Genomic DNA, 27,398 nt, shown 5'->3' with positions numbered 1-27,398 from the left:
AGCACTGAGCCACATCAGCCAATCAGACACATTCTTTCGTTGTGCTTGCACTAAACAGATAGAAACCTAATTGCTGATTGGATGCTGTGTAATGTTTGCACCTAAAATGCAATGTTAATAAATGAGCCCTATTATCAGATATAATTTACTTATCTGTCCTCACAACTTCCAAGTTAGAATTCTGGAAATGATTAGGAAGTTATATAATAATGTGTTTCAGCAATTAAATTAGGTGGGTGAAAAAAAAAATGTTCTATTTGGTAGCAGTTACAAAATGGCCTTTTAAAAGTATTTTCCCTATGACAAGTCACTTGTACGAGAGCAGACTGACCATATGCAAAGGCTCTTCAGCAAATCTACTCCATCATCATCATCATCATTTATTTATATAGCGCCACTGATTCCGCACTGCTGTACAGAGAACTCATTCACATCAGTCCCTGCCCCATTGGAGCTTACAGTCTAAATCCCACACACACACACACACACAGACAGACAGAGAGACTATGGTCAATTTTGATAGCAGCCAATTAACCTACCAGTATATTTTTGGAGTGTGGGAGGAAACCGGAGCACCCGGAGGAAACCCACGCAAACACGGGGAGAACATACAAACTCCTCACAGATAAGGCCATTTGTCGGGAATTGAACTCATTACCCCAGTGCTGTGAGGCAGAAGTGCTAACCACTGAGCCACCGTACTCCAGTTCATTTACTGTTAGTTATCATTAACAGAGAACTCTCACAGTAAATTATATGGGAAGTTCAGAACTGAGAATTTTGTACCAGGTGAGAGGGGTTGTATCTTGGAGGGTCTGTGTACTCCGATACACAGGCCCTCACAAGCTTTACTGAAGTGATTATACACCGAACAAACAAAATAATTCATAGTTTTCTATCAAGAGGCCAAAATAAGAGGATTGTCCATTCACCGTAAAATCTATTTCATCGAGTCCATTGACTGCAACCATGGAGTATAGTAGGTGGACTTGGAGCTAGGGCACTTCAATAGTTAAAACTGTTCAGTGTATAGTACCTCCCCTATATAACCCCTCCCATCTGGAGCTGGCCTCAGTTTTATAACAAAGCCCAAAGAAAGGAGGGCCTAACTAGGCATAACAACAAAAATACATAAACATAATACATGCAATCAAACAGTCACCGCAAAGGGACGGCACGTAGTGTCCCTCAATGGTCTCTGAGAAGTGGAGTTTACAATGAGTGAAAAACATCCTCTCTTCTCTTTCCTGCCACTGAAGGACACTGTGACCATGGGGACAACCCAAAGCTGCCCCTAAGGGAGGGATTGCTGTGAGACAAATGTGTGTAAGACCAAACGCCCAATGCTAGCATCCTGAGATGCAAAGCCTTGCAACCTGTGAAATTTAGAAAAGGTGTGGATAGACAACCACGCAGTTGTCCGGCACAACTATTCGGCCGAAGCACCATGAACGCCCGTCCACGATGCACCAACTACCCTGCTCGAATGAACTTTCCAACCAACCAGCATTGGTCTAGCTGCACTGGTCTAAGCCAAATGAATAGTGGCTGTCATCCAACAAGCAATAGGTTACTTAGATGCAGGCCAGTCTCACTTGTACACATCACACAAAACAAAAAGGTTATTAGTCTTACGAACTCAAGCAGTACAGTCAACATAGTATCTGAGTGCCCGGACTACATCCAGAAGGTGCGAGGAAGACCTAGAACAAAATGTCGGAACGACAATCTCTTGGTTCAACTTTTACAGTGTCGTAATAAAATACCTTACACCAGAAAAGTTGGGTTACATCACAATGCTCCCAAACTCAGAAACACGATGAGCCAAAGAAATAGTGAGTGCTATATTACCTGGAAGGTTGTATTTTAGAGATCTATTGATTCAAAAGGCTCAAAAGGTTCTCTAGTAAGATCCCAAGGCTCGATAGGATGTACAATGGGGGGGATGAACATGTTGCTACAAGCGGTTCTACATCTGCACACCTCTCATTAATGCCAACTTACGCTGAAAGAAAAATCGAGAGTGCCAAAATCTGCATCTTCAAAGGAGACAGAGGCCCTTGTCAAAACCCTCCTGTAAGAAGGATAATAAGCGGGAAGGACTAAATTGAGAAGTGATCCTCACACCACTGAATACAAGCTTTCCATACACAGTAGTAATTTGCAGAAGATGTCTGTTTTCTCGCCTTAATCATAGTCTGTACAACCTTATGTGAAAAACCTCTGGCCCGAAGAACCACAATTTCAGTAGCCAGGCCATCAAAGCCAGAAGACTTAAATAGTAGCACCAAAGAGGATCCTGAACCAGAAGCACTAAACGAAGAGGCAGCCAGTATGGTTGAACAAGGGGCAACCTTAAGATATCGGAGTCACCAGAATGGCAAGTGCCCGTTCTCCTTTTAGCTTCTTTAATACCCACGGAGTCTTTGGGATCAGCAGGAAAAGGTACACCAGGCAAAACTTTTACAGGATTGACATGGCATCTGTGTATCTCGGATTTTGTGCGGAGCTGAGGAACCTTGAAGTTCAGATGAGTCACCATGAAAGCCATCTCTGGTTGACCTCAGCGCAAAACCAACTGAGCAAACACCTCTTTGTGAAGGACTAATTCTCCCCGATGGACCCTGGTTCTGCTTAGGTAATCTGCTTCTCAGTTCTCCACCCCTGGGATGAACACGGTTGATATGACTGGAACATGGTGTTCTGCCCAGGATATGATCTGTGCTGTCTCCTGCATGGCCAAGGTACTGTATGTTCCATCCTGATGATTCAGGTATGTTACCGCTGTTGCACCAGCCAGACCCTGGACAAAGTGATGAACGGCCTGTCCAGGTGAAAGGTGGACCTGGACCATTTCTTGAGAAGCTCCTTCTGAAACAGCTTGGATTGAAACTGTGCGAAAGGCACTGTCTCAAACACAAACACCATGGTCCCCAGCATTTTCATGCAGTTGAAAAGAGACCCTTCCTCATTTGGCCAATACTGGCAGTGGTCATGCTCAGGATGGAAAGGACCTGGTTCTCCGGGAGGAACACCCTCTGACACACCCTGTCAGAGTTGAAGCCAAGAAAGCACATCTGTTGGGCAGGCATCTCGGAAGAATCAAGAAAATTGAGAATCAAGCCATGTCTCACCAGAATGTAATCGGTCAGCTGAATGTGCTGTAGCAGAGCAAACTTTGATGGCGCCTTTAACAACAGGTCATCCAAATAAGGTACGATTGTTCCTCCCTAAATATGCAGAGATACTTGCCATAATGGTCATAATCTTTGTGAAGACCCTTGGGGCGGCAACAAGGAAAAAGGGTCCTGTCATGTAGAGATCTTGTCAGACGACTTGGGAGCACAGCGTCTGGCCGACCATGTGAATCTGTGAAAACCTCTTCATAGTAAGAAGACTGCTCTCTAGAAGAGACTGCTCTTGCTTGGCTGAAGAAACGAAAGGACCGACACCTATTTGCTTCAATTTATTATTGCCAACGGGGTAGGAAAAAAAAAAAAAAAAAAAGAGAGCTCTTCCTCTTAGCAACCTGAGTAATGTGCTCCAGTTCAGAATCAAAAAGAGTAATACTGTCAAGTGGTAAAAACTCCAGAGTTTGTTTGGATTCTTCATCCGCCGACCAGGTTCGTAATCACAAGGAAAGCCTGGCCGCAATTATGAGTGCTGAGAGTCTGGAATCCACAGAAACTGCATGAAAAGAAGCCTGACCTAAAAAAGCAGAAGCTTCCTGAATATGTTCAGCCAATACGAACATATGAGCTTTACGTCTATTGTCATGGAGGCCCGTAGCCAATTGCTCTACCCATTTTTGAATAGCCATGTTTACCCAGGCCGTAGACATGATTGGTCTGAGTAAACGTCCTGCTGCAACATATGCAGATATAAGGAAAAACTCACACTTTTTGTCTGTAGTGTCCCGCACTGCTGTTTCCTGCATCGGTAGAGCAGTGGTTTTAGATAAGCAAGCAACAGCAGTATTTATTCTTAGAGAATTCTTCCATCTATCAGACTCTTCCAATGGTAAGGGATAAAGGGATTTAAATTTTCCCAGCATCTGGAATTTTCTAATCAAGTTTTGCCAAGCCTCAGAAACAATCTCAAAGAGTTGAGGAGATGGTGGAAAACAAACTACCTGCTTCTTTGGAGTTTAAAAAGGGAAAAAGAGTCAGAAAGGTTTGTAAACTCAAGTTCCACAAAACCTAAGGTTTGTCAAACCCCAAAGACGAAGTCATCCACACTGTCTGAAAAGATATCCTCTACGCTATAAGTGACTTCCCCCAGACTCTAGAAACAACTCCCCTTCCTCTTCCGAAGAAAGATCGTTGTCAGAGAGAAATAATTGAAAAGTTTTATGAGGAGCACTAATGTGTGCCATTAAGGAAGAAGCCTTCACAAGACCCTGAGCAGGCTTGGCTGAAAATAACACCAGACCAGTCTCTGCCTGGAAAGTCCCACTAGTGGTCGGTGCAGGCTATAAAGACAGAATTTATGGCGCGGTCAGAGAAGGAAAAAGTTTACCCTTCCTTTTTGGTATGGTACATTACCTGAGTGAGTTCAGTTATGGAAGTTGCCAGTGACTTCAGGGCTGTAGATGTTGTTGCAGGAGAATGCCAAACATGGAACTCCACCTCACATGTTGCACACAGGGCATCCGGTCAGACTGTCCACAAGATAATGTGGAATTACATTTTTCCAAGAAGCAAGATGTCTGTCCCTAAGAGCTTACAATCTATGCTCTTCGGGGTTGGGGCAAGAGACATTTAGGCGCAGCAGAGAAGTGTTGTCCAGACAGAAGAAGAAAAACCATCTCTCTCCTGATTAAGGGGAGAAGTTACTATATCCTGAACAACCTAAGTGTAGGCAAGGAGAGATAAAGGAGGTGACACTCGGCCCTATATACTGTAAGAGGGGAACATAACACAAAGATAAACAAAAACATAGAAATTCTGTCATAATAGGCAGATTCACGCAAGTGCGGCTCATGCAGATCTGCAGAAACATGCATATACACCTCATAGGAGGCCAATGTTTTTCATCTCTTATAGATGCAAAACATGATGATGACTGTGTACACAAGATGCTTATGCTGCCTATGCGGAGCGAGACGCCTGTCAAAATGTGTACGGGTTAGCATATGCACCTGGGTGGAAATACGCAATTTTTACTTTTAAATTGGCATTGGTGAAATTACAAAATGCTACCCAGGGCATCTAAAATTCTTATTGATAGCACTGGAAAAAGATATGTTCATTGACAGATTGGAGCATGGTCCATAGATAAGGTGAACAACATTTACAAGTGGATGCATTATACACAGATATAACTAGCTTTATTTATAAGGTTTGTTCAGTTTTTAGGTTTGTGTTAACACTTTACATTGGTTATCACCCCCAAAGAAATTCCAATTTCCCAATATTCCAGCTTTGTACCTGAAAAATGAAGTCACCATGAGTTGGCAGTCATCACATTTCTCCCTCTCAAAGCAGAGATGCATCTGAAATTCAATGCCGTGGAACGAGGGGTCCAGCTTTTCCACACTTTTAGTGGGTGTCCTCTGCTTCCTGGGCGTCCTCATAACACAAGTCCCCTGCTCTGTGGGACCATTTATTACGGAGTGTTCAACGGTTTGATAATTTTCTCTCCCCGCGGTCAACATTCCGTGTGAAGTAACAGAGCTGTGTTCTTTAGGCAGGGGGCCACCATTTTTAATGGGGGTCCCCCATTCCGAATCCACCAATTGCTTCCTGTCTGGTTCGCTATTAGAAGCCAAGTGAACAACATCTGTACTAGGGACATTATGTTTCGTCTTCTTAGGTAACACAAGGCAATCATGTCTTCCTTCAGACTCTGTTTCCAATCTATATTCATTCTTTCCCCCTAATTTATTTAAGTGGGTGCATTTCATATTAATGAGGTTGAGGATCTCCATAGCATTACTCGTAAAAGTGGAAGAACTTTGACTAATTCTATGACGGTTCCTCAGACAAGGGGACTTGCTGCATTCCCCAAACATTGTGCGACTATTCTGTGAGAACTGGTCCTTTTCCAAAATATGTTCTCTCTTTGGAAGCTTTTTCACACTTTCCTCCAGTAAATATATAATACTGGGTTCTGGAATCTGTGTCATGCATGTCATTCTGTGTCCAGTAAGTTGCACATTTTTGGGGTTGCCCCGTGTTAAGCACCACTTATCAACCTTCAGCACAGCAGACCTTCAAGAAAGAAAACAAGACAATAGTCCATCAAAATCTATAAGGTTTAACACAAATATTTTTATATGCAATTGAAAAACCCACACATAGAAATCATATTTTTCCAGTTCCCAAAAAAAAGCTAAACTGTAACTTGTTCGTCTTACTTAAACACCTTTATTTTCATAGATCACTGCTATGTTTGAATACTATACGGGCTAGGATTGTAGTATCAGCTATTAGTGTAAAGATTCCCAGACACACCAATTTGGTGATAACCATGATCTGCCAGTGTATGTAATCACTGACCGAGAGCGTTATCTGGAATCCAAGTGATTCAGTCATTCAACTTGAGACCCAAACAACATCCAATCATCCAATTTGGTCACCGATATGAGTGGTCAAATTAAAAACTGATCTGACTGCAGAATTTCACAGTGTATGGGCAGCTTAAGGAAACAAACACAGACTTTTAAAATGCTTTTTAGATTTTTAACACATGTTAAATAATTGAAGTTAAAAAGAGTATACAAACTGCATTTTGGTTGATTTACGCATTTGATATGCATTCAGAGACTAATCCATAGGTTTTAATTGCATTGATGTGCGTCAGACACAATGAAATAAAAATGTAAACACGCATGGTCTCATTTTTATACAATTTTTATTTTTACATTCGTTTACAAGAACTTAACTTGCAGAAAAAATGTATGTTAAATGTAGAATTTTAATGCCAGAAGGTACATAGTCTATATTTCTGTTAATTGAATAAAAGGAGGGAAAAGAAAAATTGATTTAACAATATGAACCCTTCAGTTCAGAAGCAAACAGGTGAAACACTGTAGTGGAACAAAGAATATAAACATTATAAACAGATTATAAACATTTCTTTTAAAACCACTAAACCAAAAATACAAGCTGATCAAACAGTGAAATGTATTGCTCAATACCTATAAAGGTCTACGTATGTCACAAATCTCTATGACCAAGCACAAAGAGACAAAAGTCTAAAATCGTATATGTTCTGGGTGTAGTCTGTCAGAAAATACATGCGGATAAACTAGCTGAGCGGATACCCACTGCCCTATAAAAAACTTGCAATTCTCTCCTCAGAAACCATCGTAGGCAGTTTCACAATAGAATCAAACTTCTGATGCAACTAATGCAATATAGACAAACTCTTGTGACAAATGATTTCTCTCTATGTCCCTTGCACACTGTGTCAGCTTGCAGATAACTTTACATACAACTGATTTGGTTGTAATAAATTTTTCCTTCAGACAGAACCATAACCTCTCAATGGCAATATTACAGTCCCGGTCAAAGGTTTTAATAACACAGGTTGATGTCTCACTTAAATAATTTGAACATAGCAAAGCAAAATAAACAAACTTATCTGTCTTCATAGGAGTCCTGCTGACATCTCAAGGGCAGTGGCAAGCTAGGTCATTTCCTGTACTTCAAATATGCTTTCTTCTGGGCTGGCTTTTATATACTTCTGCTGCAAACATCCCTCAGGCAACAGTTCAGCTCTCAATGGCTCTTTGAGGGAAGAACCGTCATTATCCCAGCCAGCAGTTTCACAGCACAACTCACTAGTTTCCACCAGTCCGTTTTTTGGCTCCACCTCTTTCTCTCCCAAGAGTCTCCCAAAGCCTGCAAGTACATTCTGGCACCAAAATAACAGTTTTTCCACAAGCTTTTTGCAACTTATTGCAGTTTCTAACTATCTCAGTATGCTTCTAATGTAGTCTGGGGCTCTAGTGAGCAGCCTGGGACTGTAGTGTGCAGTTTGTCCACCCCAAAATGCCCAAGGAAATTTGCAATGAACTTCCCAGAGTCAGTCTGGGAGATGTAGTTTTTTGAATTAATGCATATAGTAATATACCTGTAAATTGCAGGGTAAACACACATTTTGCCTCTTTGATAAATGGCAGCTTAGTGGTTAGAACTTCTGCCTCACAGCATTAGGGTCATGAGTTTGATTCCCGACCATGGCCTTATCTGTGAGGAGTTTGTATGTCCTGCTCTGGTTTTCTCCCACTCTTCAAAAACATACTGAAAGGTTAATTGGCTGCGTGTGTGTGTTGTGTAAGTGTGTGTCTGTAAGTGTGTGTTAGAGAATTTAGACTTTAAGCTCAACTAGGGCAGGGACCGATGCAATGACAAATATTCTCAGTACAGAGCTGCAGAATTGGTGGTGCTAACTAAATGGTGATGAAGATGATGATGAAATATGCCCCCTTCTCTCTAGATCACAATTTCACCTCAAATATCTTAATTTCTGATAAGCTCCTGTAGCTTATGTATGTCTGGGCAGGTAACAAGGATTAATGTTATTAGTAGTTCTTCTGTATAATGCAAGTTGTATTTTAGATTTAGTGGTCCTTAAATGTTCTCACGGTAACTATTGTAGCTAGAAATAAACATAATTCCCAATTTCAAAATACAAACTTTTGTCATTTTTGGTAGAACATCACCATTGTGCAGTTCTATTTATAAATTTACTCCCCCCCCCCAAAAAAAATATATACCAAAAATGAAACGTTAAGGGAATGGCTCAGTGTGAACGGGTGTCCCTGCATCTACCTGGGTCTGATGACGCGGGAATTAGACCTGGGACTTTTGCAGGGTTATTCCTACAGTCTGAACAGTGCGACCCAGGTTTTTCAACCCGGGTCTCACAGAAAGGAGCCGTTTGGGGGAGATTAGGGACGCTGGAACATGACTTCATTTAAATGATGCAGAGAAGGAGAAAGCATGGCCCATTGGCAAGAGGAAGAAGCTCGGGAGCTGCTTTCAATCAGAAGAGAGGAGGAAATTCAGAAGGCCATGATTAAAGCAATGCATTGAATAGTCACCACCAGTGTCAGACTGGGGCAAGAATGGCCCACAGCGGAAAACAATGGTAGAGGCCTACCAGACGGGGTGTGGCCAGCCAATAGAGAGGCCTAACCAAACCACTAGAGGGAGGGTGGTAAGTTCACGAAGGACAGCTAGCACCATAGTGTAGTATATAAGGAATGCAATGTGTATATAAAGAGTACACAGTCTTGGCCTGCCCCTTAGATTGAGCAGAACAGTCACCAAAAATTGGTATTATCCCACTAGAATCAGAACATTTTTTTTAGTTGCAGCTTGTCTGGATCCTGGAATGTTGGGGGCCCTATTTGGGGGAAAAAATGGGTACATTTAGAAAATTCCAACCACTCCCGGCTTTAAATCAATAGCACCCACGATTAATAATTAGGCATTCCTCCAGCCCCAATATTAAAATAATAGTATTCCCATTTAATAAATAGATCGATATCCCTCCAACCAACCACAACACACACACATTGCCACATGCCCCTTGTGCCATCACACACGCACACTACATTTCCACAAGCCCCTTGTGCCATCACACACACACACATTACTGTGCCCCCTTATGATCACACTGGGTCCTCTATGCTGCTTTTGCACACACGTTACATTGCCACAAGCTCCCTGTGCCATCACACACACACACATTACATTGCCACAAGCCCCCTGTGCCATCACACACACTAGATTGCCACAAGCCTCCTGTGCCATCACACACACACACACTACATTGCCACTAGCCCCCATTGCCATCACACAAAATTACTGTGCCCCTTCATCATCACGCTATGCCCCTTTATGATCACACTGCGCCCTCTATGCAGCTTTTGCTCCCCCTTCATCACTCTGTGCTATCCTGCTCCACCCCCCTTCATCACTCTGTGCTATCCTGCTCCACCCCCCTTCATCACTCTGTGCCATCCTGCTTCCCCCCCTTCATCACTCTGTGCCATCCTGCTTCCCCCTTCCTCACTGTGTCATCCTGCTCCATCCCTTTGTGCCACCCTGCTTCCCATCCCCCTTCATCCCTTTGTGCCATCCTGCTTCCCATCCACCTTCATCCCTCTGTGCCATCCTGCTTCCCACCCCCCCTTTATCCCTCCGTGCCATCCTGCCCCCCCCCCTTCATCGCACTTTACCATTCTGCTTTCCCCCCCATGACTTGGTTCCTTTACTTATCTTTATTGGCTTCCATCTTCTCTGTTCCTCTCTCGTTCTTTTCTGACTTCTTGCTTGCTTGCTGGCTCCTCTTTGCATTGAGGGGCGCCGACGATGCGATCAAGTAACTTTTTGGTTTTTTTTTAGAACCCTGGTCTGCCCCTCCAACAAAGAGGACGGAACCATCAAGGCGTCGGGGCCCACCAGGGAATACACCGGCAGGCAAGTCCGACCCTGGTCACCGCCCACTTTGGCCTCATCTTTGTGTGCAAAAAAAAAAAGTCCCCTTTAAATGACCTCGTCCTTGTCAGCCAATCAAAGCTCCTCTTGTGATGACTGACACTTATTACCAGGGCAGACCCGGGTTCAGTATGAACGGGCTGTCAAGGTGCAGTGTGAAGGGGGTCTGATGAGCTGGGATGCTCTTTGACACGGCAATATCCCGGTTTCAAAAATCTGGGATATTGCCAGGGCGGCAGAGTGAGCGAAGTATAAGTAACAGGAGTTTACCCATCTTTTGTAAGTATGTACAAGGTCATTTAAACATTCTTTGCGATATATCTTTTTCAGCTTGTCAGTTGTGTAATTTTGTATTTTCTATGATAAAAATACCCTTGACATTTAAAACATCTAAAAATAACAAATACTTTCAAAAACAGCTGTTCTGTATTGAAAGAACTGTAAAGTGTTTGCCTTTCCTTATATCTGAAATTCTTTATTCCCCCCTAAAGGAAAACAAAGTATAATAGCTTATTATTGAAAAGTTCTAGGGACATCCGTCAATCTTTATGTATCCACTTATGTGCTGAAAGTTTCAGTCAATATGCGTAAATTCAGTTTGAACGCATAGTGGCCTGAGCCCCACCATCTCCCTCCCTACTCTATACATCATCACCATTGTTTATTTATAAGAAGCCACAGATTCCGTAGCACTGGTAAGTCATCTTACAGATAGGGCATACATGATAACAATAAGTATTATGACAAATATTAATAATAACAGTGATATGAATACAACTACGCATAATAATGTCTCCATGGATGATTACAAGCTATCATTACCAACATTAGGCAGTGAAGGATTCAACTTAAGACATAACAACAAGGTCGTAGGAGACAGACATGAGGACACTGCAATATAACTTGGCAAGCAGCCAGAACTAGGGGGGGATCCATGGGAGGACAATTTAATCTCCTCCATGAACGTCATGATCTCATCCATAGACTAATCAATGATTTTAGACGATTCTAGGCAGGAAATGTTCCCTATTGTCACAATTGGTAGAGTCAGTGTAATTTGGATGTAACAGCAGCTGTCACATAAAGTATCGTTAGTTACAAATTATATTGAATTTTTCATACCTCTGAACAGTCCGAAATTTAAAGGACTGTACTGTTGTCCCGATTGTCGGGATGTTGGTGGGAGGTATGTCTGCACAGCAGTGCACGGTGCCGAGTGCACCTACCATTGCTGTGTGGTTGCCAATGCAAAGGGGGGATTTAGGGAAGGGCAGAGGTATTCGGGCAGCCGGGAAGTAGCAGGCACCCAACATGACACAGCGAAGACACCTTATGGAGTGGGGAGTGTCCTTGTCCTGATTCCAAGATGCAGAATGTTGGGAGATATAATGTACTGGTGCCGACGAGAGAAAAATCAGCTTGTTTGGCAAAGGTTCAAAGCTTTGGTATTCACACAAAATGTTAATACTTATTTTAAAATTTACTTATTTCTTATTAAATGCACCCAATACAGTGTCTATTCAATGCATTAATGCTCATGAACCATGTAATGGGTGCGATTGGTGACTTTTTAATGTTATGCCAAATAAAATTTGTAGCTTTTTGGTCTTACTATATACCTTGCCACATTTGTTCAGTTAAATCTATCTAGCCAGGTGAATCCCATTTAATACACTCAAAGAGGGGTTTCTGGACAACTATGATTCACCATCTCCTGATGTCGGCAGCACTGGGGACCACCACTGAAGAGCCTACACGCCCCCCCCCCCGTCAACACTACCCAGTGAGCAGAACATTCCAAGTAGAGAACGGTTTCCTGGTCACTGCATACAGCAGTCTGTGTATTCATCACGCACCTGTTGCTTACTCTTGAAGATAGAACATGCTGACTGTTACAATGTATCAGTAAGGAGCCATTCTGCTGAGATGCTACCACTGTTCTGAGATGTCGGCAACAGTTCTGTTATGATACCGCAATGCAAGCACTTGGAATCCCCACCCCACTAGAAATCCTGCATTTACTACCATAATACTTCACATAAAAGGCATGAAGCGAGTACACGGACTGCCCCAATCACACACCTTTAAAAAAAATACATATGAACATGTGATAGTTCAGCTTAATATTATTTCACAATGACAACTGACTATATATGGCTCATTAAACACTAAGTAATTATAAATAGCAAAATTTAAATGGTGCAGAGCCCAAATCCTAATTATGTATATAAAGGAATCAGCCATTAATATCATGCACTGACAAGTTGCTGCATTCACAAGTTATATCTAACAGCAATCAGAGTAATTTCCCCAAGCATTAAACGCTACAAAAGGGCCAGCTCCCAGTACCTGTGATAATGGCTTAGATTGTGGATTCTTAGGGATCAATAAATTAGATCTTTGTGTTTTAACATCTTCCTGATATGCATTTTTCCAAAAATATTGTCTGCAGTTCTTTGGCCTTAGGGGATGTGCAATCCCATCATATTACCGTTAATTTCCGAAATATCATAGGATCTGAAGACCTGACAGTACTTTTCTTACATTTTAATATAGGAAGGCAATCTGACTTACTGGTGAACTTAACGCTCAAAGTATATATTTTTTTTAAAAAAGGAGCTCAACTTGGAGTGATTTTAGGATATCGTCAATGTATCTTAGCAAAAGTGAAATTTTAGATGACCATGATGCACAATCATCATTGAAGCCTATTCATTCTATTCAATCCAGGAATGCATTAGCATACATTGGGGCACAACTAGTTCCCATTGCAGTCCCCCTGTGCTGGTGGTATAGCTTGCCTGCAAACCAGAAATAGTAGTGAGCCAGTACAAACTTCAAGAAAGATAATACAAGTTCTTTTTGCGAGAAGTGCTAAATAGCTTTCACCCAAAACCATCATTCATATATCATGTGGAATACAGCAATACAGAGCCTGGATGGTTATCTAATTTTTGTAAAACATCCATAATATCATATGCATATTGTTTAAAAGGATGGGTGTGTAGGTGTCAGATTAGAATGGATTAGGGTAGTCAGTGTACTCCACTCATGTCTATTATGTGAACCGTTACTTAGGATGCACCAAGTGCTGAAAATACGAACATACCGTTACCGAGCTACACTATGTTTTTTAAATGATTACATAGGTCCTAGGTTCCCAGGCTTCAATGGTGGGTGATGTGATGGGTAAGATTGCACCCAGTGTCTGATCCGGAGATACTTATAAAAGCCTTGGCTTGCAACTGGGAGAAGGGGGGAAGTGAGCTTCTTTCCAGAAGATCCTGCACACTAGATTAGAGGAGGGAAGAGGAGAGTCTGGGAACAAGAGCATCATCTTATCCCAAACATTAAGAGAGTCTCTGATACTACGTAGAGTAGTTACAGAGACCGGTCAACTGGGTCTATCCAACCACAGGATGTCTGCCCACAGGAATGGAGAGTTGTGGCATTCTATGGTGGGCCAAGGTTTGAGCGCGGAAGGGGCCTGCTAGTCCCCGAGTTGATCTAGTAGGGTACCGTGCTGATAAGCTTTCAATTTTAGTGTGGCCAGACCACCTTTCAACTTAGAATGAAACATTCGCTCTCTAGCTATTCTAGGGCGTTTATAATGCCAAATAAAACGAAATGCAAAGTTATAAAATTTATTGAGGAGAGACAAGGGGACAAGGTAGGGGATGAATCGGAACAAACACAACATCATGGAATCAACATTATTTTCAGAGCAGCCACCCTTTCCTGCCAAGAGACCTCATAATTAGCCCAGGATTAAGTGTATCAAACTGTCTCAGCAGGTAATTACACTCAATGAATGATAGAGGATCCAGGGGGAATGCGTATGCCTAGATATGTCCGATGTGGGGCACCATTGGAATTTGTATACGAATTTAAGGGACAGGAGGGAGACCTGCAGGAGGGCCACCCCAATGCTCTGATTTGGAGGTATTAAGCTTATAGTAAGAGGCCTCTGAAAAGTCCTGCAGGATTCAGGAAATGCAGGAAAGGAGGATTCAGGATCCATAATAAATAGGAGAACATCTGCGAAGAAGCAGAGTTTGTGGTGACTGGCCCCCACATGTGTCCCCTCGACTGCATCACCGAGTTTAATCTTCGTCTAGAGTTCCAATACCAACGTGAAAATTAGTGGGGAGAGGGGACATCCCTGTCTGGTGCCGTTGGTGATCTAAAAGAAGGAGGAAAGGAACCCATTGCTGAAGACCCTGGCCGAAGAAGTAGTGTACAGGGTTGAGATGACTTGGGAGAAAAAAAATCCACCAAACCCAAATTTGGTTTGAACAGCAGTCATATATTCCCAGTTGATCCTATTAAATGCCTTTTCGGCGTCGAGTGATAGCAGCAGCAAAGGGACAGAACTGGTGATAATTGTATCAATAATGCTTAGGACCCTCCTTGTATTCTTTGGTGCCTGTCTGCCAGGCACAAACCCCACCTGATCCAGATGCATCAGTTGTGTGAGAATGGGGTTTAGCCAATCAACCTAGCAAAATTTTTTAGATCAGAGTTAAGGAGCTCAATGGGACAGTAGTTATGTCAGTGGGATGGGTCTTTGCCCGGTTTAGGGATGGTAATTATTTGTGCCTCAAGCATTTTTGCAGGCAGTAATGCGTCTCTGGTGGTTGAATTAAATAATGTAGTTAGGACGGGGGTCAGCTCGTTCTGGAAAAAGGAGTAAAAACCATGCGTGAAGCCATCGGGGCTCGGGAGCTTGTCGCGTTTCATGGATTTTATAGCACCTCTAACTACATCCTCTACTGGAAATGTTTTTAATGATTCAATAAATGAAGATTTAAAAGCATTATGTATTAATACCAACACTTTGAACCATTTCATTTTGGGGTGCCTCTCGGTATGGGCTTGAGAATCTAGGACACATCATTTTCATAAACACCGATCAGCCACAACATTAAAACCACTAACAAGTGAAGTGAATAACATTGATCTCAGAAAATAGAAATGTAACAGGAGTGGGCGCTAATGCGACCCTCAAAGCTGCCCAGGTATACAGGAGAGACCACCAACTTCCCAAAAAGACAATGCAACAAGAAAAAGTAGTATACCTCACAGCGCTAAGTGGATCACACATAGACAACGTTCTTCATATGGAATCAATAATCCCATGGAGGTACTATAATAAAACAATAAACATATATAGAGTAGTATTGCAACACAAACATGGATGTGAAAGATAATGTATGAAAGTGTCCCATGGGATTTATACCTCCTTCAAGTGTGTCTAATCCATATGGTGAAATTAAATGAAAACCACGTAAAGGGGTCCCCCTCAGGGGGTCTGCTTACAAGATTCCTCGTTAAAACAGCGAATCAAATCACATCTGTTCATGAATGGAAATCTCTGTCCAGACCACTCAAACGATCATCACATGATAAAAAACGAAATATTCATAGTATAATTCCATTTAATAATTAAACATGATAAACATACAACACGGAGGCAGGAACTAATGTCCTCCTATCTGAAAAACCCGGGTCGCATGATTCATAGTGCCGGCTTCCTGGGGCAGACCCGTGAATTACCCTACCAAAAGACCCAGGTCTGATGACCCGGGAATTAGATCTGGGACCATTCATACTGCACCTCGACCAGGGTCATCTGGACTTTCCCCAGCAAAAACCCAGGTTTTGGTGCAGTATGAATGGGGTATTACAGGACTTAAAGGATCTGTTGCTAATATCTTGGTGGCAGATATCACAGGACACTTTTCAGTGGTCTCGGAGGTCCATACCTCGATGGTTCAGAGATGTTTTGGCGGCATGAGAGGGACCTACACAATATTAGGCAGGTGGTTTTATTGTTGTGGCTGATTTGTGTATAAGTTAAACAAAGATCTTCCCTATACTGGATCATTCTGACATCACAGGATTTCTTGTGCTCAGGGAGAAGGTCTGGGCTTCACTTCTTAAGTGATTAATCTCATGACAATAATTATCTCCACTCAAAATCACCCATGTAGACCTAGCCTAATTTTTTAGCATTTGCTCCAGCTGTCTACAAAGTGATGATGCAGCGAAGCTGATAAGTTTAAGTGTTTTTTTTCCATGCATAGGAACAATAATTAACAAGGCATGCTAGGACCAACAGGGTAATAATAATAATAATAATAATAATAATAATAATAATAATAATAATAAAATTGTGGCGTTCTGTCTAGATGAATTTTGGGATAATTGCTCATTTTCAAGCTCTGTCAGCACCTATATGCACAGAACCATGCATTATAAAGCTGAATTCCAACAGGTTAGTTGTATATTTCCATGCTTAGTATCAACAAGCCATTTCATGCTGTATAACACACTAGCCAAAATTATGGCAGCAAGCCAAGCACTGTAACTTGTCAACTAGTAATAACTATTATGTCCTATCAAACATATTATATGCGTGAATCATAAGCAGAGGTTTACACTAAAATGTATATGACAGATGGCTAAATAGATCGCAGTCACTACTAGAACCACTAAATCTGAAATGCAAGATGTCTTATAGAAAACAAGATTGGGTTGCAGAGAGTGTAAAACATACATCCCAGTATAGATTTGTTAGGGGGCGTGGCCTAGCCCAACTCTAAAAAAACTAGTATGTGTATGCACCACGCAAGAGCATTGAGTTTTTGCCCTGTATGCCCAAAAAAAAATTAAAAAAACATTTAAAAAAAAAATAAAATAAAAACATTTAAAAAAAAAAAATATGTCGCATTTGCAAACCTTGTAGTGCAACATGGTTTGATCAGTTGAAAATTCTGCACCCCAGGTAAGTTTTGCACCTTACTTTAAATCAGCTTAAATGAGTGGAATCGAAACATGGTATATATTGTAATGCCAGCAAGAAACATCAAGAGGGACAAGTACCCCACTGCAAGCAATCAAATTCTGTCATTTTGGTGCTGTAACACCAATCAATTAGATTGTGTAATTTCTCTAGTATATTTTCCAAAATTAAAACAAAAATCTGAATGGATGCTCTCGGCTGCAGCGCCAAGTTTTTTTTCACACTCCCTCCAGAGTTTTCAGCAATGTCTCATGAGGTAGGGAAATCATCACACGTTTTTAGGGATACAATATAAAACTTGTGGCAGGGTAGTCTCATAGATAGATAGATAGAGCGAGCGTGGTACAATAATGAGTGTCTGCAGGTAACAGTGAGGCATGGTGGAGGTTCCTTGCAAGCTTGGGGCTGCATTTCAGCAAATGGAGTTGGGGATTTGCTCAGGATTAATGGTGTCCTCAATGCTGAGAAATACATGCAGGTACTTATCCATCATGCAATACCATCAGGGACATGTCTGATTGTGTCAAATTTATTCTGCAGCGGGACAAGGACCCCAAACATACAGCCAATGTTATTAAGAACTATCTTCAGCGTAAAGAAGAACAAGGAGTCCTGGAAGTGATGATATGGTCCCCACAGAGCCATGATCTCAACATCATTGAGTCTGTCTGGGATTACATGAAGAGACAGAAGGATTTGAGCCTACATCCACAGAAGATCTGTGGTCAGTTCTCCAAGATGTTTGGAACAACCTCCCTGCCGAGTTCCTTCAAAAACTGTGTGCAAGTGTCCCTAGAAGAGTTGAAGCATTGATGATGTTTTGAAGGCAAAGGGTGATCACACTAAATATTGATTTGATTTAGATTTATTTTCTGTTCGTTCACTTTGCATTTTGTTAATTGATAAAAATGAAAAAACTAAACCGTCTATTTTTGAAAGCATCCTTACTCTGCAGCATTTTTCCACACCTGTCTAAAACTTGTGCATAGTACTATATATAATGTATATTATATACACACACATAAATAAAAAAATGACGATGCACTCAAAACAAAAATTACTCAACACCGTGCAATGACCATTTTCAAAAAAAACAGAACCACATTTATTCCATATATTAGAACAGACCAGCACCAGCCATGAAATTTTTTTTAGTATTTTAATGAAAAAAGAAAATAAAATACAAAACAAACTCATACACTGCCCAATGATTCAGTACATCATGCCCATGATGATGTTTTCATGACTGGTGCTGGTTTGTTCTAATTTATGGAACAATTGCGGACATAGATATATCCATCTATCCTCTGTATAACTTTAGGTTTGTATTCTTTTGTTTCCAAATAAAAATAACAATAAACATTGTTTTATGAGTGTGTGTTATTATTGAAACATTATAACATGGAACAAAACACTGGGCGTAGACAGGGCCCCCACATAACCTGAGGGGAGAGTGCACAGCCACTCCTAGGTCATAGGCAGTGCTTCTAATATCTCATTTATTATTATTATTATTATCAGCCTGCCTGGAAAACATCAGGCTGCAGAAAATACCACACAAGATACACTGTGCATCACTCTCCATTGGACATGACCTGCAGCCAAGTGTCTGAGGAGCACTAGTTATATGCAGGAGTGAGGAGCATTGGTATAGACATAGATGTGTGTGTCAGTGTAGTTATGTGTAGATGTGTTTATGTTGTGTTAGCAGGAGAGTAAACAAGCTGTATATCTCTCTTCCCTGCACAGTAATATCTCCCAGGGCTCCAGCACACACATCACTCAGTCACAGGATCACACCAGTGTCCCTGTACTTACACCCCCTGTGTGTGGTACATACGTGTATGCAGAGAGCTCACACACATCGTTATATTCCAATCACACAGGACTGCTGCATTGTGCACAGTACACAGACACGAGGGGTATAAGGAGAAGGAAGAGAAATTGAGCGGGAAATAAAAGCGGGAATAAGGGTGTGATGGGCTGTGCTGACCCCATGCACTGCTGTAGTTATAACCTGATGGTCATTATTATTACTATATATTCTATTATACAGTGTGATACATGGAGAGCTCCGGGGGGATCACGTCCCGAGACACCTGCTGCACAGGAGACAATGTAACAAGAAGGATACAGCGCAAGAGAGACACTAGAGACCCTGCAGCCCAGGAGCTGTGTAACATGGAGTACATACAGTATAACACCAGAGTACACGTGTAATCACCAGAGACACACAATGTGCAGCCCAGGAGCTGTGTAACATCCAGTACACACTGTGCAGCCCAGGAGCTGTGTAACATCCAGTACACACTGTGCAGCCCAGGAGCTGTGTAACATCCAGTACACACTGTGCAGCCCAGGAGCTGTGTAACATCAGTACACACTGTGCAGCCCAGGAGCTGTGTAACATGGAGTACACACTGTGCAGCCCAGGAGCTGTGTAACATGGAGTACACACTGTGCAGCCCAGGAGCTGTGTAACATGGAGTACACACTGTGCAGCCCAGGAGCTGTGTAACATGGAGTACACACTGTGCAGCCCAGGAGCTGTGTAACATGGAGTACACACTGTGCAGCCCAGGAGCTGTGTAACATGGAGTACACACTGTGCAGCCCAGGAGCTGTGTAACATCCAGTACACACTGTGCAGCCCAGGAGCTGTGTAACATGGAGTACACACTGTGCAGCCCAGGAGCTGTGTAACATCCAGTACACACTGTGCAGCCCAGGAGCTGTGTAACATGGAGTACACACTGTGCAGCCCAGGAGCTGTGTAACATGGAGTACACACTGTGCAGCCCAGGAGCTGTGTAACATCCAGTACACACTGTGCAGCCCAGGAGCTGTGTAACATCCAGTACACACTGTGCAGCCCAGGAGCTGTGTAACATCCAGTACACACTGTGCAGCCCAGGAGCTGTGTAACATCAGTACACACTGTGCAGCCCAGGAGCTGTGTAACATCAGTACACACTGTGCAGCCCAGGAGCTGTGTAACATCAGTACACACTGTACAACAGCAGATTACATGTGTTATCACCAGAGACAGACAACACCAGCGTACACGTGTAGTCACCAGAGACAGACACACTGCACCACAAGACAACAAACACTAAATGAAGCACAATGCCTGTGTGAGCTGTGACACACAATCGTGGATTTCATACATTGAGGAGTACACATACATCTAAGTGGTATTATAATACAGCATACAGTAATAGGGACTGTCCAGCATCCATGATACACACTGCAGTTATATGCACTGCAGGTTGTACATTGACAATACTGCACAGTTATATGCAGGTTGTACATAGACAATACTGCACAGTTATATGCAGGTTGTACATAGACAATACTGCACAGTTATATGCAGGTTGTACATAGACACCACTGCACAGTTATATGCAGGTTGTACATAGACACCACTGCAGTTATTGCTGCCACAAGTTCTCCTGCACATCAATCTACAGCAGTAATCTGCAGTGCTGTTGGGTACTACACTATTCTACCCCCCCCCCCCCCATTTTCTATATGTATGTCTACAATTTGTATAGATTCCTAGTACCAGCAGCATCATAACCTGTGTGACCCCCATCTCATCACATTGTCCTATTAATAACATCTGATGACTGTACTCTTACCTCTGTACCCCTCCACACATACAAGCAGCCCACCCAATACCACTGCCTTGTAATCACCAATACTTTATTACAAGTAACTTGTGTCCCCCCTCTATTGGATGCACCGCACACCTGTTAGTACTGCGTTTCTTGCCCCCTCTGCTGGACCTTCTGCGGCATTGCAGTGCAGTCTCCACAGCTTGAGCGGTTTGTGCTTCTTCCGCGGGATTGACATTAGAACCGCACCCTGAGATTCCCGATTTCTTCAGCCCAACAGCGGCACCGTGTGGCTCGTCGCAGTACTGCGCCGATGCGAGCAGCTTACTCCAATCTTTTTCCACATTGCCTCCAACTTTGCACGGGTCTGATTCGAAATAAAGCGGGTAAAGAACTTCTTTCAACAGAGAAAAATCCGGATAGACACCATCAGCAAACAGCAGCCCCTCCATGCCACTAGATTGCTAGATATTTTTATGAGAGAGTCATTTATATAGATATAATACTATGTGGCGTCCTCAGGGCCTGATTCCATAAGGATTGGGAATAACCCCAACACCGTCTCAGTTGCTTGATCGTATATAAGATCTTGCAAAACACAAATGCAAAATCTTCCCTCCACGCGATCTCTTTTGTAAAATGATGGTCTTGACCATGGGGTCGTATTAAAATGACCCTGTCTGCTAGGAGACATGCTTTTACCAGCATTAACCCTCAGCTGATGTCAGGGCAGAGTTGTGCTATTTGAATGTTAAATGTGTTTGTGTTGTGGTCAGCAGCTGACAGGTTAATGGGCAAGGAGGCAATATGTGTGATTAGTAAAGTCACCTGCTGGGATTTAGACGACCCACCCCTATAACCCCCACATGACACATGTTATAAAGGGGACTTAGGGAGGGGAAGTCATTTCTTTTTTTCTCCCTGCAGAGAAATGATATATATATTATTTATTTATATCAATACCAAATACCATCAAATATTTTTTTTGGGTGGGGGGAGTTTGAGACTATGTGGGGTTCACTGACCATTATGTAATCCTATCTAATCTGCCCCACAAACGTTTTTAGTCAAATTCTGGCCTCTTAACTATAAACTGGTTTGTGTAAGTATTATATAGGAATGACACATAAACTGGTTTGTACAAGTATCCTGTAGGTATGACATGGTTGCATATACATTTCTGTAAATAAGATCTAATTGCAGGCTACTTTTTTTTGCCTTTGAGGACTGGCTGGGAGTTTTGTGTATTTCGATGCCTTTGACTTCTCTTGAAATGATTATATTGGGTAAAGTTTGTCTTAAATCCTTTATTTTTATAGGTCCCTATTTGCTTAGTTGATGATTCACTATCAGGTTGTATTTGTGAAATAACTCCTAATCAGCCATTATCCTTAATTCAGTCATTTGTGGTAGATCCAGCAAAGGTAATAATTGCTGGTTAGATGCTGCATATTTGTACTTTTGCCTATAATGAAGCAACCTGAGGTAAATAGAATTTTTTTGTAATATATATGTTTTGGCCCAAAAACCAGCTTCTCTAAGACTAACTTAAATTAATCTAGTGGTTTCTACTTTTTTGTTTTTATAGTAATTATATAGCAGTGCTTGTGTCTCCTGTCATGTTTGGATAAGAGGTGTGACGTAGGAGATGCTGACTTATGTTTTGGGATGAGCATCCACCCATTTTTAAATTTTAGTGAATATGCTGTTTCATGTGGTATGGAGTCCCTCAGCTTTAACACCCTTACAGTAAAGAACCCTTTCCTATGCTCATTTTATTTTTTTTTCATATACAACTAAACAAGTTTATTCATTGCTCATAAAATGTTTTAGTCATGGGAGACTGATTTAAATCAACTTTGCTATCTATGCTGTTATTTGCACATGATTACCTTTTTTTCTGTTAGTGTTTGCTCTAAGTATATAATGAATTATAGTTTTCATATTGATTGATATATCAGAGCACAGAGGTTCTTTATGTAAAAAAAACTTGCTCAAACTTTGTCAAAAGTAAATTGGATGAGTGAAAGTATGCAGTCCAAATAGTTACAAGCTATAGTAAAGAATATTCACTTATCAAAACTTTTTCGTTTAAGAAGTCTAAAGAATCATATTTTATAGCTGCAAATGGGGAAATTTAGCAAAAATAATCATTCAGTTAGAGCTGATCTTTAGTGGTACATGCAGTTCCTTGCATAACATATGTCATTTTTACTATAGGCAGTAAACGTAGAGGAAAGAGGATACAGGATCTGCGGAAACTATTTGGCTGTTTGGCACCTCTATGACCTATCATCTTCCCTCTACTATAGTGGCCATAAACCATTGTGTAATAACTGAATATATCAGTGTTTAGTGAAAGAAAATGCCATATATATACTGCAATACAGCATTGCTCTGGGCCTGTGAATGTTTGCACGGTTTTTCCTATCTGACTAACTGGTCAGGTCTCGGTCTCAGGTGCGGCTGACCCTGAGCTCTTCCAGGCTTGGCTTTTTGAATTCTCCTAATTGAATAAAATGAAATTAAACAACATTTATATATTTTATTGGTGGGACAATCTTTGTACGAAATGTCAGTCTCCTTTCTAACAAAAATAAAGTTTTTTTCTCCAAAACAGCTTGAACTGAATAAAGTCCAAAATCTAATGTTTTGTATGTTCTTCACACTGACATCATGGAAACGTATTTATGGAATGTTTGCTGATTACCGTAAAGATTTCAGTATCCACTTTGATCTAGACAAAGATCAGCGCGTTTAGTCTAAAGTAGTTCAAGCACACAAAAATTTACGGAAATGGTGGTAGTTGCAGCCACAAAGAGGAACATCCTAAGCAGCTTATTATGTTATATGTACAGGTTATATATCCAAACTATGTAGCAGAATAGGTAGGGGGCATCTTAACCTCACAGATGTGCAAGTGAGCCCCGTATCCTAAGACAGCTCATTACGTTTCCTATCCTAGCCGTGGAGCACTGTATGTGGTTCTTAAATGTTCCATGGATCGATGTCTGGGGGTCTTCTCCAGTCGTTTTCCATGATGAGGTGCTGGGGGACAGTTTCCATCCATACACTGGTGATGAAACACATTTGTATTACAGTTTGATATATATCAATCTCTATCTCAATGTGTGTGTGTATATATGTATGTTCATCTTTATACTTTGTTGCTCATTTTACACACTATTTATTGCCTGCCTCCTAAGCCTAGAATACCTGTCCCTATAGTCACATCTTACTACCATCTATACATTGTCTTCTTATCACACCTATTCCAGTACCTTCACCCAGACCTACACAACCTTCTTCTTACCTAGTTCTCCGTATTGCCCATTATTACGTCTCTCTTCATCCTTCTGGATTAACATGCGTCAAAGTACTAAAAGTCACCTATATGCGCTACTGTTTTTTTACTTTCCTCACAACACTGGGATATTTTTCACTTCTATTTTCACATATACTCTACTAAAATGTCTACCCGCTAACCTATATCCCTTACGCCTGTATTCACAACGTCTTTCCAGTCACATCTCCCATCCTAATTCAGTGTATACTCAGATCTTTTGCCAGTTTCATCATTCTTATTCCTGGCTTATAATACCCATATTCTTACCCAACTTAACTCATTCCTATACTTTAAACAATTAGACTTCTAACCAATACACTCATCTCTTTTATGACCTCCACCTCCCCCAATCAAATACACACTTACCGTATTTCCCCATGTATAAGACACACCTTTTTCCCAAAAATGTTGGGTCTAAAACCTGGGTGCGTCTTATACAGGGGTAGCGGGGATGCAGGGGGAGAGATCGAGGGGGGGAGCGGGGCAATGTTACAGGAGCAGCGGGGGGGATCCAGGAGGAGGGGGACAGGCAGAGTGGCAGCGGGGATCAGGCACAGTGGCAGCGGGGAACCAGGAGGAGGGGGACAGAGGCACAGTGGCGGGGGGGGGGAGATTGCAGGGAGAGTGTGCTGCCCGGCTGCTCTGATCACAATCGGAGCAGCCGGGTATTACACTCTCCCCGTCTTTTTTTTTTTACAGCTACCGTAATATTTTTTTTCAAAATTAAGGTGCATCTTATACATGGTAGCACCTTATTAATGGAAAAATACAGTATTTCCTCTCACACCCCCAGCAGCACCGAAGACTGGAGTGCACGACCCCAAACGTTGTTCTAGGCCCCATCTATAGACCACCTACTGAGCTCAATGGTGATCAGTGAATATTTACTTTTCTATTGTTACTAGGTGGAGGACAGTGTTTTATATCACATACACTGTGTCCTCCACAGCCAAGGGCATTACTATACCCATAACTAGCTCGTTATGTGTGTGATAACTAAAATGCACCTTGTTGACCATGCTACTGTAAACACAGTCGCTTATGGAGTGCGAGTCCATGTCCTTCTCATACATAAGAATATTAGATATAGACGGTAATGTTTATTGAGAGCTTTACAGTTGATGCAACAAGTCATAATCTGAAGATGTACAAAGTTTGGACTACCCAGTATCTCATTGCTGAATGTTTGAGGAACCAGTGCAGTCAGAGGAAATATTATACAATATATAGTTATTCTGCTGAAAGTAGCCATTGGAAATATCAGTAGACTGTGGCCATAAAGGGATGCACATGGTTCACAATATGCAGGTAAGATGTGGCATTTTAAACAATATTCAACTGGTATTAAGGGGCCTAATGTGTGCTGCCAAGAAAACATTCCCCACAACCTTTTACCACCAGGCAGAGTCTGACCCTACCATCTGTATGTTGCAACAGAAATTGAGATTTGGCAGGCAGTCCATGCAACATTTTTCCCATGTTGACCTGCCCAGTATTTTCGGGAGCCTGTACCCACTGTTGTAGCAGTCTCCTGGTGGGGTTTTGGCAGTCAGAAGTGGAACCTCGTGTGATCCTCTGCTGCTGCAAGCATCAATGCACAGTACATTCAGAGGCTCTTCTGTACACCACTGTTGTAACGCATGGTGATTTGAGTTCCTGTCAGCTTGGCCCAGTCTGGCCCTTTTCCTCTGACCTCTCATGAATAAGGTTTTCAGCCTCAGGACTGCTGGTCACTGGATACTTTTTGCACAGTTCTCTGTTAACTCCAAATGGTTGGCGTGAAAAGCCCAGGAGATCAATGGTTTCAGAGATACTCAAACCAAGCTGCCGACACCAACAGTCATTCTACAATCCAAGTCGTTTAGATCACATCTCCAGCGGATTATAGTGTTTGGACAACTGAACCTCTTGACCACGGCTCCCCACTTATATGCATCAAGTTGCTTCCACAATTGGTGCATTGTATATTTGTATTAAGAGCAGATGTACCTAATACAGTAGCAAGAAGCATGTGTATATCCATCTCTAGGTGGGGGGCTGGAGGAAATACCTGCCTTCAGTGTGTGTATAGGGACAAGGGCAGCTAGAGGGGTGGTTGATGGGGAGCAGGGATTTGCATACAATTTATCTGACCTGACATCTTACTAGAGTAAACATTACACATCTCAATACACAGTTGCCATTATGCCCTCTTTTTGTTAAACCTAGTCGCTGCAAGGGAGGTCAGACTATGTTAGTTGACAAAGGTGGTGTTAATTGCTATTCATTACCTGGTTTGTATGCCTACATGTAGTTCTAGTAATTAAAATGCATTATTAAAAGGTGACTGCTCCAGACAATTCTTTATATTGCCAAAAAAGACAGTCTTCATTTTATATTAAAAACAACCTCAGTGAGGAAGCTGTTTTTGTCTACTTCTGGATCAACACTGCTAACAGGTAGTACTTGGACTGTGTTATATAACCTTACTCTAACAAAATAAATGGATTGGGTAAATAAAAGGGGGTAAGGAGTAGATCTTTATATTAAGCCAGAGTTAAAACCAAGTATTCAGGAAGTTATATACGAGAATATTGGTGATAATATAGAGGCATTGGGGGTGGAAATATCCAGTGGAGGAAAAAGTTCAGAGAAGTTGCTGCTAGGGATATGCTGTAAACCCGCCAGATATCAGTATGAATGAGGAACCCCAACTTCTACAGAAAATTGAAAAGGCTACACAACTAGGTCAAGCTTTAATTATGGGGAATTTTAATTATCCGGGCATTAATTGGGAGTACTGAGACCTGCAGTACAGCTAGGGGAAATAGGTTTCTGAGCATGCATGTCCCAATTAGTAGAGGAACCAGACTATACTGGACCTAGTAATAACAAATAATGTAGACATAATATCAAATATTCACGCAAGGGAACACTTAGGGACACTGATCATAACATGGTCTCATTTGACATTAGTTTCCAGCAGCAACAGTACAAGGGATCAACTAGGACTTTAAAAGGCAAATTGTAATATGGTAATTGAGTCTATACAGAGCATAGACTGGGATAGTTTTTGAAGGGAAAAAAATCATAAGAAAAGTGAGCTGTCTTTAAAATGTTGATGAAACATACACAAATTCATTCCTATGGGAATGAACTTCTGGGCTAAATAGAAAGGTAAGGGAATAAATGCAAAG

The 27,398-nt window shown here is 41.7% G+C and overlaps 1 protein-coding gene across 1 annotated transcript in view; it reads right to left on the bottom strand.

Annotated features, from left to right (window-relative positions):
- The window catches only part of ZGLP1 (zinc finger GATA like protein 1), a 33,301-nt gene extending 11,619 nt beyond the window's left edge, over window positions 1–21,682 (bottom strand). The window contains exons 1-2 of the mRNA XM_075205067.1: window positions 21,012–21,682; window positions 5,430–6,212 (exon numbers count right to left, since the gene is read on the bottom strand). Coding sequence (XP_075061168.1) covers window positions 5,430–6,212; window positions 21,012–21,328 — 1,100 coding nt within the window. The 5' untranslated portion in view covers window positions 21,329–21,682. The remainder of the gene's footprint in view (window positions 1–5,429; window positions 6,213–21,011) is intronic.
- Between the last annotated feature and the right edge of the window lie 5,716 nt (window positions 21,683–27,398).

This window comes from Mixophyes fleayi, chromosome 4 (genome assembly GCF_038048845.1).
Source record: "Mixophyes fleayi isolate aMixFle1 chromosome 4, aMixFle1.hap1, whole genome shotgun sequence".
Lineage (NCBI taxonomy): Eukaryota > Metazoa > Chordata > Amphibia > Anura > Limnodynastidae > Mixophyes > Mixophyes fleayi.
Note: the sequence above shows the minus strand (reverse complement) of the source record. Positions and strands in the feature narration are given on the sequence as shown.